Here is an 18,023-nt window from a genome sequence, read left to right as displayed (position 1 = left end):
ACGACTCCCTTCATAATCTGTTCAAATACTTCCCCATCATCTGTACAGTCAGCAAAATAAAATGGAGCAGTTGAAAAAGTTTACCAAAAGACTTAAAATGTTCCTCTGACTTTATTTAAATAAGTGGTTCTAAAGCAAAATGGATCTGAGCTTCATTTATCCACTTTTAGCAGTGTGGTAAATTTACAGTCACATCCACAGCCAGGACTTTAGAGGCCTTGCTTCAACTGACATGGAGTTATGATAATGAGATTCAGACAGTAATAACCCAGCTATTACAGACCGAGTAATATTCTCTTAAATGTTGTTTATAACACATATTTACTGTTATGAGTTAGTTATTTGCTTATGTTAAAAGTTGCTACAGATTACTTGTAAAATTAAATAAATAAAAATACAACAGCTGCATATCAGATGTTTTTTTAGTTTTAACATTTATTCGTCCTTTGTGCATCAGCTTGCTCTAATTTTAAACTTACCCAATATTTAAGTCCTTTTTGTTTTGTTTAATCAGCGTAGGTTCTGTTAAACAGTTGTATAAAAATATGTGCAATTCTGTAAATGGTTGAGCTAAGCTTTATTTCTTATACAATAAAGGACCCTGTGTGTTTTGGGTTTCCTTTTTGGGTTTTTTTGAATTTTTTTTTTTTTAAATTTAGATAAACTGTGCCATCCCTAACTCTACATGTATTCAGAACAAATGTGTTTTAGATTATTTTTGTTTCATATTTTTTATGTTTTGGGGTCTACAGATGTAGCTACAAATTAGCATTTCTAGCTATAACCTGGAACAGCACAGCTCTCCTTCAGTGGTTAATGTATGTTTTACATTGTCCTATCTTAAATAAAAATCATTCATTTATTTAGGTGTTTGTACTAACATGACTATGGAATGCTACAAAAAGTTTAAAATCTAAACTTTAAACTCTGTTTCCCTGATTTTAAATTAACAAAACTCTGTTGTAGAGCAACTCCTCCCACGCAAAACAACTTCATTTCTGCTTCAAATTTAAATAATTTCTGCAAACATAAAAAACAAACTAAAAGGAAATATTTGAATTATAAATATTTTTATCTAAAGAAATTCACATATGAATTTCACATATAAATGCTATTTAATGATAGTTTTTAAAAAACAAAAATGGCTAAAACTGGCAGCAGAAAGCTTCAGTAAAATTAGACTTTGGTAATCAGTGACAAAATTCTGTGACTAGGAATGTTAAACTATAATGCCTGAAATTGACTGTATTCTGTATATTGACTGATTTTCTATTATTATTACTACTATTTAAGACATTTCTTTTATCATTTTATAAGATAAAATGATAATTTTATAAGATAAAATGATAAAAGACATTTTGTCTTATCAGTCAAACAAATCTTTTGTTTATATCAGCCTCATAGTTTAAGTTAAGGTGTCACAGCTGCATATGGACGTGCATCCAGGCTATGCACCAGCCGATTCGCAGATTAAAATGGAAACTGCAAACGCCATCTACCTGGCGCAACCCTCTGTTTGCCAGCTGACAAACGATGTGCCACCAGTACGACAGCTCTGAATGAAAATGCATCCGTTTCAAACGGGGCACGCTCACGGCTGCACTCAGGTATTTCAGAATCCACCCAGAATATTTCGGTATTGGTAGAAAGCTCGCAAATTTAGCCTTTAAAGCAGAGCATGCAAAAAAAAAAAAAAAAAAAGGGCTCCGGGGACCAAAACGCTCAACACAATCACTTTACTTACGCTGTCTGGCTGTGCAGATCTCAGAAAACAAGACAGACAGGAGGCAAAACGAAAACAAGCATTAAACAACCGCCACTCACTACATGTAAGAACTGGGAGGGGAAAAAAAGAGAAAGAAAATCACTCAAGTACCAGACAATGTTTAGAACAATTGCTTGTCAAAGAAAACCGTCTATTATGTCTAATGAAAATGGGCAGCAGATGTATAATGCATGAGGATTATCAACATTCAGAATGCAAACAGTTAGAGGTAGACGCAGCAGGTTTTCTAAAAATTTCACTCACACTTGGACGATATAAACAAAAATTCTTTTCTGCACTGAAATAACCGTGTTAGTCCATTTTATTCATTTTTTTTCTTGCCACACTTTGAATTTACTTATGAAAAATTATATATTCCAGTGAGTGTCTATGTTTGCGCTTAACTCTTCAAAATAATAGATATTAGCTATTATTAAAAGTGTAATATTCAATATGTTATTTTAGCTAAATTATTGCTTTTCTGTTGGAAATGAAATATTAGATCAAATAATAAAAATTGTGTCATTAAAGCACCTGGGACCATGAAACTGATATGCAAACCTCATTTTATAAGCGACACAATATTAATACAAAGAGTTTTGATTAATAACGATCATCATGTGAGCTATTTAAGCAATAATATGAAGATTAGTGAATGAAAACCTGATTAACCACAAGGTGTTCTGTGTATACCTTCATGAACAAACACACAAAATATGCAACCAGAAATATATCAATTAATAGTTTGGGGTGAGTACATGTACAATCCATTAAAAGCTGAGAAATCCAGGGTGTAAACATGCTAAGGCTATCATTTCTACTTTCACATAAATCAGTCTGTTGTCTCTATCTTCATGCCTTCAGAGTAAACCAGCAGAACCAAAACAACAACAAAAAACCCCACAGCTCTTCTGTTGAACGACAATCTGCATGAGATCGAGCATTTAGCTTTCCTGTGTGGTTAGTTAGACCTCTTCCGCATTCACGGATTACATGAAAGCACACCCCGTATTTCCATTTCGTTTGCGGAACCCAAACAGACTTCCAATAAGCACAAAACATCCACATATAGTCGGAAAATATTCTACGTCGCTTTCTGACAAATTTAGTTAATAGAAGAAGAATACGTTTTGCCTGGTTTAGCAACTGCACGGCGTTAGCCTCATGGCTACAGCTGCGTGCTTTGTTAATCTCCGTGTGTTCTCAAAAACACCGCTCTAAGCACATTTTCTATGTGACTGCTCTCTTTCACATCAAACATGTAATTTGTGCGTCTAAAACGCAAATTAACCCTCTCGTCTCACGAGCCTTCTCATGACTGCTAGCTTGAGTAACACCGGCAGGTTACACCTGTGCAGCTCCTGTTTAAACAGCAGGAGGAAACTCTTTGGTAAAACATGCCCGGACGGCTCAGACATTACCTCTTTCTTCTTCTGTCCTCCTCCGAACGGCAGACATATCGCCAGCAGGAGTAAAACAGTCAGAAAGTGCAGGTTAACAATAGGGTTAGTCCGAGTAGACGCCATGACGGAAGGATGCTGACAGCGAGACACGTATCCGCCAAATGATTGGGTGTCGAGTTGACCAATTAGAGCTAAATTCTTGGAAAGCGGAAGTGTATGGGGTTTGTAGTTTTTGGCTTCGAAAGTCTTTGGCTAAATGCCATATCTGCCGACTCAGTGTAAAATATATAGTTTGAATGTAGTTAAAACATTGTTCAAATGGCTCAATACGTAAGTAATTTATTATTTTTGGATCAAGCAAATAATTTATCTGTCAAAAGTGTGAAAGCATTGGTTTTTAGGAGCAAGGAAAGTAGGGTTCGGCTGACCGAGTGTTGCAGACACATAGCCTATATAATTAATGGGAAGAGAAAAAAGACTAATGAAATCAGTAGGGGTAACATGTCATCTCAGTCTCATGATGAAATCCCTCCCACTCTTTGTTATTAATTAAATGCAGTCTATTACCCTTCCAATAAATTATCTGCATGAGAAAAAACAGCCCGTGGAACTAAGTAAGCAAATCTCTTGAGGCAAATTATTTGGTCAGTTCAGTAATGCACTTATTTGCTATTGTGTAAAACAGACTTTTATTTGTATACTTTTCAGCCCCCCCCCCCCACTCTCACTTCTGCTTAGATCTCACCACCACGCACACACACACAAACACACACACACACACCCTCACACCATGCTGATGAAATGAAACCTCTGCTGGAATATTAAAGTCAACGCACCGTGAAACAATCATTACATATTGCAGTCTTGTTAAACCACAGTTCATTCACTCACACCCACATACTCTGAGCTCAATAATGGAAACATTCTCAGACTTTCTGGGCCTGGTTGTAAAATGATTCCAGTGAACTTGCATTATTGTAATGTAGAGCTCGAGTTTCTTTTTATTGTTTTATGGTTATATAAGTTGCACTGCAGATCACATCTACTTTTGCTGTCAGCAAGGAGAAAATAGTCATGGATAAATACAGAAGGCTTTTTTAACCTTCAAAATATACAGTGCCTTGCGAAAGTAATCCTTGAACTTTTTTTTCCTTTTCGTCATTCTACGAAAGTAAGTTTTGCTGACATTTTATGAGATAAATCTGCAACAAATACAGTATAATTGTGAAGCTACAAGAAAATGATTTGTGATTTTAATTGAAAAAAGACTTTTGTCTAAAAATCTGAAAAGTGTGGTGCAGATTTAGCCCTAATTAAAATTCAGTACAATCATATGTCCCCAGAATTTATTAATTTTGAAAACAGAATCCACCTGCAAGTAGCTTAATCTCGGCAATAATACAACTATTGTGTGAGCAAACATCATCATTAAGACATGAGAATACACACAACAGGTCAAGGATAAATCCATGGAAACACGTAAGCAGAGGTGGTTTGTAAAACTGCATCAAAAGTTGTGAAAACATTCAACATCAGGGTGCATCCTTAAAATCTTAAATTAATGTACCTATCTAAAATTAAGGCCTTAAAATGTCTTGGGATTTTTCTGTCTTGCCAATTCACACACAGACATCTTCATTGAGTTCTGTGAGTCAAGACGGTTGAAGCTACCAGTATCTCACTGCTAACACACCCATGCTAGCTAGCTAGTTAGCTTTCTTGCATCTATCATGGGTAAGTGCAAATTTATTGCCACTTGGCTGGGCAAAGTACATACATTTCTGCGTAGATAAGTGTCTTAAATTCTTTGGATAATAGTCTTAAATGTCTTACAAAGTTTTAAATTTAAATTGGTGAAACTGATAATGAATCTTTTTAGCAAGGCACTATTCTTATAGACAGACGAGTAAACTTATCAAAAAAAAAGCATTTTGATTGCCTTGTGCATATAGATATGTATGAAAGTCAAGTTGGTAAAAAATAAAATGATAACCTAACAGCATTGCCAATGATACTAAAATCATGGGTTGAAAGTTCATCATCTTTTAATTGCATAGTACTAATCAGGAACAATTAGATGGTAAATAGTTCCCATTCTTGCAATTGATCTTAACCTTGTTTAAGCTCAAAATAGCTCTTTTACAATGTCTTTCTCTTTCACTGATAATCATTTAGCACTTTCTGTTAAATACTTTAGCGATAATTGGTGTGATTTTACTTGTAATCAGCTGCAGGCTTGTCACGGGCAATGGTACATGCTGTGTCTTGCCCAAAGACACCTCAACATGTGGCATGCCATGAGATCAAATTTCCAATTCTCTGATTGGAAGACTACCACTGAGTGACGGTCACCCTGTGGTTCAACCGTGGAGGTTAAGCAGCAGTAGTAAGGAACTTCTAATCACAAGTTTTTGACCATCAGTGATCATCAACAAATGAGACTACTTTAGTAAAAGCAAAGAATTTGCTGGTGGGGAACATTCGGCTGTATGTTAAGACATTGGCAGGGAGAAGAAAAAAAAACATCAGTAATGATCTTAAAGGGCCATAATTAGAAATCCCAGCAAAGTCAGGCTGGGACAGGCCTCTGACAGTATGTTTAATCTTAGAGTTCAAGGCAGCAGGACAGTTTAATTTAATTAAAACAAGTTGGGCTTGTTTTGAAAGATTGGAAGGTACAAAACTTCTTGTTCCCAAATTGCATCTGGCAGCATGGCTTGTGGTTTGCAAATTTGCATTTGTACCAACCGCAGAACTCATAGTCTTGTCCGTCCAGATGACAAATAAGATCTAGACGGTTATTTTGCAGAGCGCTGTGTTTGCCAAAATCTATGCACGCCGTCTCAACACAAACTCTTCAAACGGATTGGCAGGCAGAGTAGTGGACAAGTGATGATTAAGTGCTGGTTTTCAGCTGCCACGAGACCTAGATGTCTGGAACTCGCCGACAAACTCCCTTCTATAGCCACCAGCTGAACGTGATTTAAATGGTCAAACACAGCAGGGCATTCATTTCAAAGATACCAATAAAACTACAACCAAGTTGCTGAACAAAAGGGCGATTCAGTGAATCACAATCGTCATGTGAAAATCCAGACTTACATTTAAATGAGAACTATTTTCAATAAAAACTCAGGCCTTGTTCTGTAGATCTTTCTTAAAAACCAAGCAACTAAAACACCACAATACATTGACTCGTAGTGATAGTAAATATCTGTTAAGTGTTTTGTATGTTTTTTATAGCCCAGTCACACAAGTGCATATCTTGCTTTCAAACCATTTTGAGGCAGGACTGACACATATTATGGTCAGATGGTCATTAACATTTAATTATTAAAGAAACGTATTTTATCCTATTGCAGTAGCACGCTGTACTTTACACAACCACACACTATACAAATCTGATGGGGGTCACTCACATCATAAGTGACCCCCATGCAATATGTACATACTCAGTACACTTTAAATTGTTTATAAACTGTTCATTATTTTGTGATGAACAAAATATGCAAATTATTACTTGGCATTTTGGGAAATGGTGTGAAGGCACCAATTGAGATACCTGTCTTATAGTACAGACACTGTACACCACACAGATGCTGCTTGCTTTAGAGCAGCCAATGGGAATAATTGACAAAGTTAGAAGAAAGTGAGGGATACACAGAAAGATGGCAGAAACATGTTAACATATCTTTTTTGCCACAGCTCAGCAACATTGTAAATCTTTATAGCTCTGCAGCTATATTTAAGTCACATTAAAGGAGTGGTATTATGTATTTACCAGGCACATTTTATAGCTCAATGAGGCAACTATGTTACTTTAATTGTTATGTATCAGAAATGAATTAAAAGATATCTGACTTCCCAATTTGACGACTTCATATTGGCCTCTGTCTCTTTAAGCAGTTCAGGCTCTTTCTGACACTCTGGCTTCAGCACGTTATCACAACAATGCTTCTCAAAATGCCATTTACAACTGTAAACGGTTTGCTAATTGCTGCTGCTGCTAGTCTGAAGGAGATACTATAGAGCAGGGGTGTCAAACTCCAGTCCTCAAGGGCCACTGTCCTCCAGTTTTTAGATGTGCCACAGCTACAAAACACTGGAATGAAATGGCTTAATTACCTCCTTCTTGTGTAGATACGTTTTCCAGAGCCTTGCTAATGACCTAATTATTCTATTCAGGTGTGGTTCAGCAGAGACACATCTAAAAGTTGCAGGGCACCGGCCCTCCAGGACTGGAGTTTGACACCTGTGCTATAGAGTAAGCATGGGTGCCCAAAGTGGGTCCTGGAGGGCCGGCATCCTGCATGTTTTAGTTCTCTCCCTGGTGGTAGAAACAACCTTCTCAGCATGTCAATGTTCTTCTTAGGCCTTCTAAAGAGCCATCATTGGATCCAGGTGCGTTAAACCAGGGAGAGAACTAAAACATGCAGGATGCCGGCCCTCCAGGACCCACTTTGGGCACCCCTGCTCTAGAGTAACGGTAAGCTTTACACCAGAGGTGCCCAAAGTCGTTATTATCACTTCTATTTTGTGTTTGTATTTTTTGTGCAAATCTACATGCTTCAACATTGCTGCTGGTAAACGGGAAAGGTTATTTCTATTCATTTTATTATATTCTAAAGTGTAAAAAATCTTTTAAAAAAAATTAATACATGATCCATCTTTTTGCAGTTTTAATGTGGGTTAGTTCTTAACTCTGGGTTAAGAATCCTTAAGCTTAAGGACTCTTAAGGGGGGGGGATGATCAATTCTGAGGGGAAGAAAAGTGAAAGAAAAAAAGGAGGCTTATGGATGATGTCATTTCCAGCTGGCACAGAACTGTGTGCCCATATCTGAGGTCAGGCACTCCCTTGTTAAAAATAACATGGCCCCAGAAGAATGATTAATTACCTGCCAGCAGAAAGTTTATAGAAGAGATGGAGGAGGAAATATGGGTCCATGAGAGACAGAAGAGTAGGAAGCAGCTGTAAACTGAAACAGAAAAGGGAAGTGGTTGAAATCATTAGAAAAGAGACAGATCTGAGTCAAAGCAAAAAAAAAAAAAGCACAGCATGTATAGAGAGCTGCACCAAAAATCTAGAAAGAAAACTCTCAGACAAAAAAGGAAGGAGGAGCAGAGGATGAGGCATTTGTTAAAATTGCGTCAACAAACGTCTCAGTGCTCTCCAGCGTGTTAACGGTCAATGACTGAAATTGCGTGTCTGTGTGTGTGACACAGACATGCAGAAAAAGAAAGATTGTTTACTTTAGTTTGCCTTAAGCCTTTGCTTCTTTAATATCTAAACTATGTGGAACATAAGCTTGTATGAAATACACAGCTGCTAAATTAAAATCTTTAGACACTCATCATTTTCAAACACATGAAAATAGTTTCAAGCCAACATCTGCACAAGTTAACCGTTTTAGCTGAATTGGCTATGAATGTACCTTCCCTGTGAATTATTGGAAGACTTGCACAAGCTGTGAACAGCATGGTCCCTGTTATACGTGGCAACTAAATTGAGTCTGAATAACAAGTAAACCGTATGACTGAATGTCTATTTGTGCATACACCGTGACATTTATTATACTCTGAAACCACTATTTCTTTATAATTATTTGTCACATTTTGTCTTTAGATGGACATTCTACAACCTTTAAAAAATCTGATTTGCTAAGAGAACATATAGAAAACGGCAATCATAAATTACTTAAAATTGTCATGTTCTGTGTTGTCTGTGTATTTAATTAGAGTTTTCTGTGTCCCCGAGTCTTTGTGTTGTCCTGTCTTCCCCTTGATTGTTTCCCAGGTGTGTCTCGTTTCTGTGATTACCCTCCCGTGTATTTAATGTCACCTGTGCCCCAGCGTCTCTGTCGGGTCCTCGCCTCATTTGGCGTCTTTGCTGTCTTGTGTGTGTTCAGTCAGTCCAGTCTTTTACCTCGTTGCTACCTGTGATGAGCCTTGGTCTTCGCTCAACAGTGCTGCCTTGGATTTTGGACTGTTTTTGTCTTTATTAAACTTCATTCACTTCACTACAACCTGGGTCTCAAGCGTCTGCCTCACCATCTACACCGCATTTCATGACAAAAATACGTAATATGCATCATAGAGTCATATAGTTGGATATTCCCTTTCAACTTTTATGTGATTATTTGATAAATTAAATGACTTGTAACTTGTAAATATGAAAATAATCTATAGAGAAAAGTTCAAAGGTTATAATGGGTGGGATTGAAGACAAACTTTAAAATTGCACAATAGGATGGCGAGTTTTGATCGTAGCTTTGGAAAGGTATTGCTTCGTGTAGGTTCAACTGAAACTAACCTATAGAGTTTGTCACAACTTATTCATCTGTATTTTAACAAAGTGGATTTCCATTGATATTTTCAGGAGAGGCACCACTTATTAATAATAAAGAAGATTCTGACATATCTCCTGTTAACAACTTCAAAGATGCACATAGAGGAAATATGCAAAAAGGCCGGTTTCCATCATGATAAAGCCGTTGGAGCCATGACCATGGTAGAGGATAAAATATTTAAGGTGAGACAGAGAAGCTGTGGGTTAAAGAGCTAGCTGGGTGGCTGAGGGCAGGACAGGAGGATGCTTGTGTTAAGTTCATAGCCTCTGTCCAGTCTTCCATTGATCTGATCCACTTTCTGCTTGTGATCTTCTCTGTCCCTGACCACACATTTCTCACAATGCTTTGCTGTAGCTTCCTCTCTACTTATGCCTCCTTGCTGCCTCTAATCTCGATTTCATGTCATTTTTGTATGCTTCTCGATAATTTATTGTCTCCTTACCTGATGAAGTATCTTTTTTTTTGTTAAGCAGTTCCTTAAGATCACTGGTAACCCAATGGTTGTTACTGAAGAAGAACCTTGCTGTACTGGTGGGGAGAGGGTTGTCTACACAAACTTTTAGATAGTCAAACACTTAGTTATGGCATTAATGTAATGTCCATGTGCCAGGCAGGGTGCAACCCAGTCGGTGGCCTTGAAGCAACCCCGCAAGGCTTCTTCGATTTCATGTGACTGTCTTCTCAGTTCTTTTATCACAGGTTCTCTCTGTACAAGAGAAAAAACAAGATTACAATCTGCTGTACGAAAAGGAGGTCTTCCAACAGATGTTTTTTTCATGCTTCCCCGATTTCTACATAAGAGATCAAATGTGTTGTTGTCTCTGGTGGAGCAGCTGACAAACTGTTAAAACCTTGAACGTGTAGCAGAGACTGATGTGTGGTTTTAATCTCCAAATGCTGCCACAAATGCCATCGGGGAGTTGTGTCTGTTGCAACAGCAACAACTGAGCTGCTGATATTGCGAGCAATGACGCCAAAATGCATACTGTTGCTGGAAGAACACTGGTGAACCCGCCTTGGAAAAAAACTTGGAAAAAGGATTTTGTTGTACAGTAGCATATCTTGGAATTCACCATCTGTTGTTGACAAGCACTGCTAATCCACCTCCTATGCTTTTGCCACTGCTCTCCAAATTGTTGTAGACCATGCAAACATGTCTCAGTGACAAAAACAGAATACCGCATTAGTGGTAACTGTGGGTAAAGCCAACCAGGTGACCAGGTGAATGCAAACAATGGAGTCAATGAAAACATACTCAAAAAGTTCTTAGCTCATTGATTTAAATGGGTTCAATACCCTCTAAAGCTTGGAACATACAGTATCCACTTTTGACAGAAGAGTAATAGGCAGGAAATACACCTGAGATACCCCAACCACATCAACTTACCTCGATCTCTTTGTGCATGTGAATTTGTTTTAGGTAAAACATGTGGTACTTGAGACCTGTCATATTCTGTGTTGTCTGTGTGTTTAATTAGAGTTTTCTGTGTCCCCGAGTCTTTGTGTTGTCCTGTCTTCCCCTTGATTGTTTCCCAGGTGTGTCTCGTTTCTGTGATTACCCTCCCGTGTATTTAATGTCACCTGTGTCCCAGCGTCTCTGTCGGGTCCTCGTCTCGTTTGACTTAGTCTGTCGTCTGTGTATCCAGTCCGTCGTCTCGTCCGTTGTTTAACGGTTGCTACCGGCGTCGAGCCCTGGCTTCCGCTCGGCTGTGCTGCCCGTTGTTTGGACCATTTTGGACTGTGTTGTTTCTGGATATTCATCATTAAAAAACCATCATCTCTCACTTTACCTGGGTCTACAGCGTCTGCCTCACCATCTCTACACCGCACCTCATGACAAGACCATTTTTGAAAAAATAAATAAATAAGTAAAAGTGCGCAGTATTTTAGGTAAACTTTCAAAACAGTGCTACAGAAAGATTAGGAAACATTTGAAATGATTGATTTGGGTAGTATTTGGAATATGTTCTGCAGAGATGATTCACTGCATGCTACATCCCTTGTCATAGTGCCATATTTAGTAAGACTAATCACTGCTACAAACTAAAGTTCAATTAAGACCACAAATTTGAAGAATGGAATCAACAAAGCATCCTAAATGAAGTTATTTTGAATGATTTCTTATGTTAAAAGGGGATTTAGCCAAAATTTAAATATAATATAATTGTGTTAATATTTTAAATGAGTAATTTACAAATATTTATATATATATATATATACACACACACACACCCCACACACGCTCATTTAGAGAGTTGGACCCTTGTGGATCTTTGACAGGTTCACCACTTTTGTCTGATTTACTCAAAACGCTTTGGAAAACTAAACAAGACCTGGATGGGCTATGACCCATTATATGCCTTAATTTATCCCTAAAGAATCTAAGCAACGACAAAAGATCTGATTAAAGTGAAGTATAAAATATATAAGTAGCCTCAAACTGACAATATCGTCTTCTAGAAAATGTTTATTTTTAAATGGACCGTTCCCTATCCTAGTGGTTCTATCCTTCCTTCACATTTTCCACTCTCCAGCTCCCTCTCGATTTTCATTCTGCTTCCTCCTTGCCCAGCCCGCCCCTCCTCACCACACCTGCTCTCCCCACGCGATGTATATCTTCTGTCTCCTTTGTCAGCATTTACCTCCTCACACACACACACGCCTGCGAGTCATTCCCCACTCCTACTAATTATTATTATTATTCCCCCTATCGGTCTTATTTTTTTGCCACTCGTATAGTCCAAACATGTCTTTCCCCCTGCACGCACAATATTCAATAGGTGCTAAAGGTAACGCATAGGGACCATTACGGTCGGCAGGCGGCGACACTTTATTACGCAGCAGCGGGGGGATCAGGACAATGATGGCAGGATGAAAAATGAATAAGAAAAGTTTTGCTGTTTCATAAATACGTGACCAAAAATCTACTTTTGTGTTTCCACAAAATCGCACAGTGACGCGCGCGCCAAACCTTTCACCTTTCGTAAAAGGCGTGTTTGCGATAAATATTGTTAATTTCTTGTGTTTCCATTTTTTTCTTTTCTTTTCTTTTTCTAATTTACGCGCACGGGCTTTAAACCGAGCGAGCCCAGACTTTCTGCAACCCTCTCCCAACAGTCTCTGCATTTAAATCTCTCTTGACTTCAGTGGCAAAGCAGCATTGTCGATTCATCTACTTGATTAGAGCTGCTCCCCCTCCCAGTCTCTGTCTCTCTTTCTCCTTTACACACACGCGCGCCCCCCCTCCTCCCCCCATCCCACACACACACGCACACACACACACACACACACACACACACACACACACATTGGTACGTCAGTCATTGAAATAATATACAGCAACCTTCCTTGCTTCACTCCTCCCGTCTCCCTACAGCTCTCCACTGTTCAGCATTTCTCCCATCAGGTTTATCCTCTCTCCCTATCTCTCTCTTTTTCTCTCCCTCCCTCTCTGTTTCTCTCTCTTCCTCTCCTCTTTCGTGGAGGGGGGGGGGGGGGGGAAGCTCATATCTCTGGCGGTTTGCCGCATGGAAGTCGCCCAGGCTAGACTGAATCTTCTCTCCCTGACTCGGACTCCATTGGCCATTCCGCGGCAGCGACAGCGAACCCAACGCCACATGAGTCGGGACACGCGCCGGGATGTAACGGCATCTATCCGCTGACCGACTGTAAAAAAAAAAAAAAAAAAAAAGAGACAGAGAGCGAACGAGAGAGAGAGAGAGAACCAGAATCCCGGCATCATTCCAGCAGAGGGAAGGAAGTGGATTGGGGGGCGTTGGGGGAATGTTTCTCACTCAGATGTAACAACCACAGAAAGCAGGGATCGCCAAGTGCGCAAAAGCCGCTTCTTCCTGAGAACATCATTACGCACGGCGCTGCGCTCTCTCTCGCTCCCCCCAGCCCCCCAATTTCTTTTTTATTTTCACGTCTTTTCGTTCCCTCCGTTCACTGCACGGACTGACCGGAGGTTGGATGTACATGTGTGCGCGCGCGGCGGTGGGGACTTCCATGGTGTGAAGTCCAGATTTTTTTTCCTTTTCTTTCTTTCTTTCTTTTTTTTTTTTTGCCAAGCGACCCAACTGGAGGCTCGAAACTGAGAAAATCCGTCGCCCTACTGGAATATTAACAACCCAGTCTTAGCAGCGGCCCAGGGGAGTTGCGGGGAGGGAAGATGTTGCTGCTGCACCAGCAGCAGCAGCAGCAGAGTTTGGGACTCTAGAGAGCTTCCCCAACTTTTCTTCTTTTTTTTTGTTGCTTTCTCTCCCCTCCTCTGGCTCCGTTTCTAATCTGTTTTCCTCTGATCATCTTCGCCTTTGGGACTTTCTGTTTGATTTGCAGCTCAACGGAATCGGTCATGGACCGCTCCACGTCTTTGGATATCGAAGCGCTCAAGGTAAGACCCAACCCCTTCACCCCCAAACCCCTCGGTGTTAGGCGGGGAGGCGCGAAATCACTCCCGCGGAGTGAGCTGATGTGCCACTCTAGATGGGTGGCATGTTGGGTGAGCGCGACTGATGAGTGACTGATCGGTTGTCTCGGGTGACTGCTTGGATTAATCCGCCGCTGAGTGACTGATGGTGAGTTGGAGGGGATGGTGGGGGGAATAGAGGCTCGTGGCGACGGCTTTGATAGTTGGCCGAGACTCAGTTTGTTGGACGTGTGGGGAGGTCTTGAAAATATTCAATGTAGGAGAAATCCATAGGAAAGTAGGAAAGAGAGACTGAGCAGGTTAAGTTTCACTGCGTTCTCAACAAACGCGCACCGGTTTGGATGTACCGGTGAAATTATGACAGTGTTCCCCTGTTACCACATTCATGACCTATCTCTTCTGTAGAGGTTGGTGGGGTATCCAAAAATTGTACCCAGGGAACAAGCAGCACTATTTTCTCTTAAAATAAAGAAAAATAGCAGAAATCAAAATTTCTCAAGTGACAGTAAAAAGGTATTTGGTCAAATGTCATGAGTATTTTGAGTGTTGCCATTTAATCTGATTTAATTTGTGAAAAATTAAATCACCTGAAAAGAAATTACCTGTGGTCCTGTAAATATTGCCCCCCCAGATTATCATGTACATTTTTACAAAAAGTTGTCATGTTATCGCCTTTTCGTTATTTCGAATCAAAAGACAGGTCAATTTAATCCACCATGTCAAGTAGCATGAGCTTAAACTATTGCAATGAGCTCCCAACTTAAATGCATGTAAAATTCAACGGGGTACATTTTGTCCAAGTGTGCAAGTAAAGTTCTGCAGTGTGTGATTAAAATAGGCTCTTGTGTATGTTGAAATAATGTATATGTTGCTGATTCCCGTGATTGTCTGAAATATGCTTACACATATTGGACAGAAGCAGTTGTTAAGCAGTAATCAAATGCGAGCCACCGAGGGTGGAAACGTGCTGCTGTTGTACTGTGAACCAGTGATTGAGTAAATGAGCAAATAAATGAAATTCCCTGCGGTTTTGACATATTTTTTTGGTGGGGGGGGGACGACTTGATGCTGTGCCGACGCAGAACTTCAAAACGACTTTGGCCAAAAACTCGCAGATTGTGGATTCAAAAGATAAAAATTGGCATTCCAAATTGAACATGACCTCAACAGTTAGCCGGCGAAGCTGACCCACAGAACTGAGCAAGTGCCAAACAACTCTTTCTGAGCTTGTGAAATGTTGCTTTTCTTGCTCTATCTTTAGAAAGTAGAATACAGAGAAATGTTCAGCTTCAGCCAGGAAAACATCACTTTAAAGAGAATCATTCCAAAGAACTTATGAATAATTATTAGATACGTTTTTAGTAAAGCTGTGAATCCTTCATGTACCAAGTCTTTGGAAAATTTGGCAATAAAGTGTATAGTTCTTTATAGAGATGTTACTTATTTGTCATTTAAAGTGTCTTAAGGTAAAAATTGTTGTAAACTGGTGTCATATAAACCTGGTAAAACCGAATCCCTTGTTCAACGCTTTGCTTCGTACAGAGGATTTGGAACGTGGGCTATTGAGAAACGATTACTTGCTTGAGATGTGAACTCTGTTGAAGTTTTAATCGATTGTTAGCGATATTACCCAATCACTAACGTTTTAGTCATGACGTGTGTAATGTGCCAGTTACGCTATGACGTTTACCAGAAATCGCTTGTGCTGTAAACAACCAGCCCTAACTGCGAACAGAGAAGTGCCGCGCAGTATGACATCTTTGCTAGCAAAAAAATGTTTTAAGCATTCCCCTTTGTCCGATTTTAATCTCTCAGCATTTGGAAGGAAGCGTGGCCAACTTCGAATTAATGGCTTCATTCATTCCTCCGGTGCCATTGTCAAACTACAACCGTGGTAAACTACAGCGCAGAAAATCCATGTCATAATTTCAAAACTCCTCCCTCTGTACCTTGGGTTGAACAAACTGGACAAATTGAGCTCAATGGGAGAAATCCCAAACAGGCACCGAAGGGAGATGAGAATTGTACAGAACTGCGTAGAAAGGCAATGGACAGGCAATCAATTAAACTGGATTGAATCCTACATGTATTAAAATGGTGTCATCATTTTTTTAATCATATACAACAAATTTAATTTTCAAAAAAATAAAACTGCTCATAAAAGTCCTTAATGCAGTCTTTTTGAAGTGCATGCCAGGTGCATTATGTCACTGTGATGAGCTGAGTGTCAGAGGGTGTTGATTTTTTTTTTAAGCAGAGAAATGTTGAGAAGACACAAATCCTGGATTGAGCTAAATTGCAACGGTTGCCTCCATGTAACTCCCAAGTGATTGTCTGTAATCAAATCCCAGCCCTGGCCGGTATCAGTGCTCCACTCTGCACATTAAGTTGATAAGATTTTCACTCTCTGCTGGCAGTCCACCTTTTCATCTGCTCACCTGCCAGATGTTTTCCGGGCAGCGGTGAGAACCCCCCTAGGTTCCAGCGCATCGGCCATGGGCGCCCTCAGAGTAAACACGTTCTGTGCCCTCTTGTGTTCCTGTATTTGTATAGCAGTGTGTATGCGTACGTGTGTATGTTTGTTAGTCTTGGTGTGGACATGCTTGTCTATACAGTGGTGAGACCAAACTGCTGCCTGGGAAAGAAAATCCTTTCAAACACAGTTAACTGGAGGTGTGCGTCTGGAGGCGCACACTTTCAAGCTTACTGGATTTTAAGACACTGAATATAAATTAAATTGACATTTATACACTCCAGTCCAATTTATTGAAATACCTTTTTTTTTCTGAGTGTACATGTAGTATCTGGAGGTGTGTTAACACTGGTCTATGCGAACAATCCCAAAATGATAAACAGAAGAGGACGGCATTTAGACAGCAGCAAATAATGGCCAAATATTGCTGTGACCGGTGCGTGTTTGTCTTGGTTTGACCAGGACCGTGTGCTTGTAAATCAGTGCAGGTTTCAATATCAATGGAGCAGTTTAAGTGGTATTGATCTTTAGTAATAGCTGTGCTATAAATTCTATGCAGAATAATAAAGGCGGTGAATTTGACCCTCTAGATAAGAGGCTCCTGACTTGCAACGGCGGCATTTTGAAATGTAGTTAAGCTTTGCCGGCGTTACTGAAAGTATGAACGTGACAAGATGGAATCAGATGAATTGGTTTCGAAGTTACAGGCACAAAATGGCACGCAAATATGTATTCATGAGCAGTTTTTAACATATTTGCTAAAAGTGTCACTGCGTCGTGGCAGTATAATATGAGACGGATCGTCTGGGAAACAACCAATCAGAACCAGGAGGGGGGTCTTAGCGCTGTCAATCAATCTCGTGCTTAATGTGCTAATGGCAGAGAAACAACTTATCGATATAGGAGAACTGTTAATCCGCCGTCATTGGTGAGCAACGCATACACAAGGTTGACTGACAGCGCTAAGACCCTCTTCCTGTTTCTGTTTGGTTGTTTCTGATTTAGCTTTTTGGTTTGTAGTTGACACTGGGAGAAGGCAGAGGAGCTGATTTAGCTTTTTTCACAGATTATCTGTCTCATATTATGCTGACGTAGTTTTAAGGAATATGTAAGAAACACATGTTTTTTGTAAAAGTTATGTACCGCAGCTTTAAACATACCTAAAACAGGAAAATAGAGCATGTCACCCCAGTCCTAAAGTTCGTCCACTGGCTCCCTGTAGTTCAGAGAATAATACTTATATTAGTTTATAAATCACTGAACAGCTTAGCACCAAAATATATTAAAGACAACAACCTTCTGGACCTCTCAGGTCTTCTGGTTCTGCTCTGTATCCCTAGAACCTGAACCAAACATGGAGAAGCAGCATTCAGCTTCTATGCACCGCAAATCTGGAACAAACTTCCACAAAACCTAAAATTTGGCAAAACACTAAATCAAGATAGAAAGAAAAAAAAAACAACTAAAATACCTGTTTAGAGTTGCCTTGACTAATGACTGGAGCACTGATCAATATATTTGATGTGCTTTATGATTTGATGACAGTACTTGACAAAATGTTTATTGCTTGTTTCACAATTGGTTACAGTATTATGTGTCTATGGC

The 18,023-nt window shown here is 39.6% G+C and overlaps 2 protein-coding genes across 3 annotated transcripts in view; one reads left to right on the top strand and one right to left on the bottom strand.

The window, feature by feature from the left end:
- LOC102226677 (tumor suppressor candidate 3) overlaps positions 1–3,320 on the bottom strand; it is a 68,833-nt gene extending 65,513 nt beyond the window's left edge. Inside the window, exon 1 of the mRNA XM_005807873.3 lies at positions 3,187–3,320. Within this exon, the coding sequence (XP_005807930.1) occupies positions 3,187–3,291 (105 nt within the window). The 5' untranslated portion in view covers positions 3,292–3,320. The remainder of the gene's footprint in view (positions 1–3,186) is intronic.
- Positions 3,321–13,034: 9,714 nt separating this feature from the next.
- Positions 13,035–18,023, top strand: part of sgcz (sarcoglycan zeta) — a 342,032-nt gene continuing 337,043 nt past the window's right edge. The window contains exon 1 of one of the 2 annotated variants that reach the window (XM_005807872.2): positions 13,035–13,909. In XM_005807872.2, the coding sequence (XP_005807929.2) occupies positions 13,871–13,909 (39 nt within the window). In that variant the 5' untranslated portion in view covers positions 13,035–13,870. Of the gene's footprint in view, positions 13,910–14,032; positions 14,094–18,023 lie in introns of those variants that run through there. The other variant, XM_023334551.1, reaches the window with a different exon arrangement.

The sequence above is a fragment of the Xiphophorus maculatus genome, chromosome 5, assembly GCF_002775205.1.
Source record: "Xiphophorus maculatus strain JP 163 A chromosome 5, X_maculatus-5.0-male, whole genome shotgun sequence".
NCBI lineage: Eukaryota > Metazoa > Chordata > Actinopteri > Cyprinodontiformes > Poeciliidae > Xiphophorus > Xiphophorus maculatus.
Note: the sequence above shows the minus strand (reverse complement) of the source record. Positions and strands in the feature narration are given on the sequence as shown.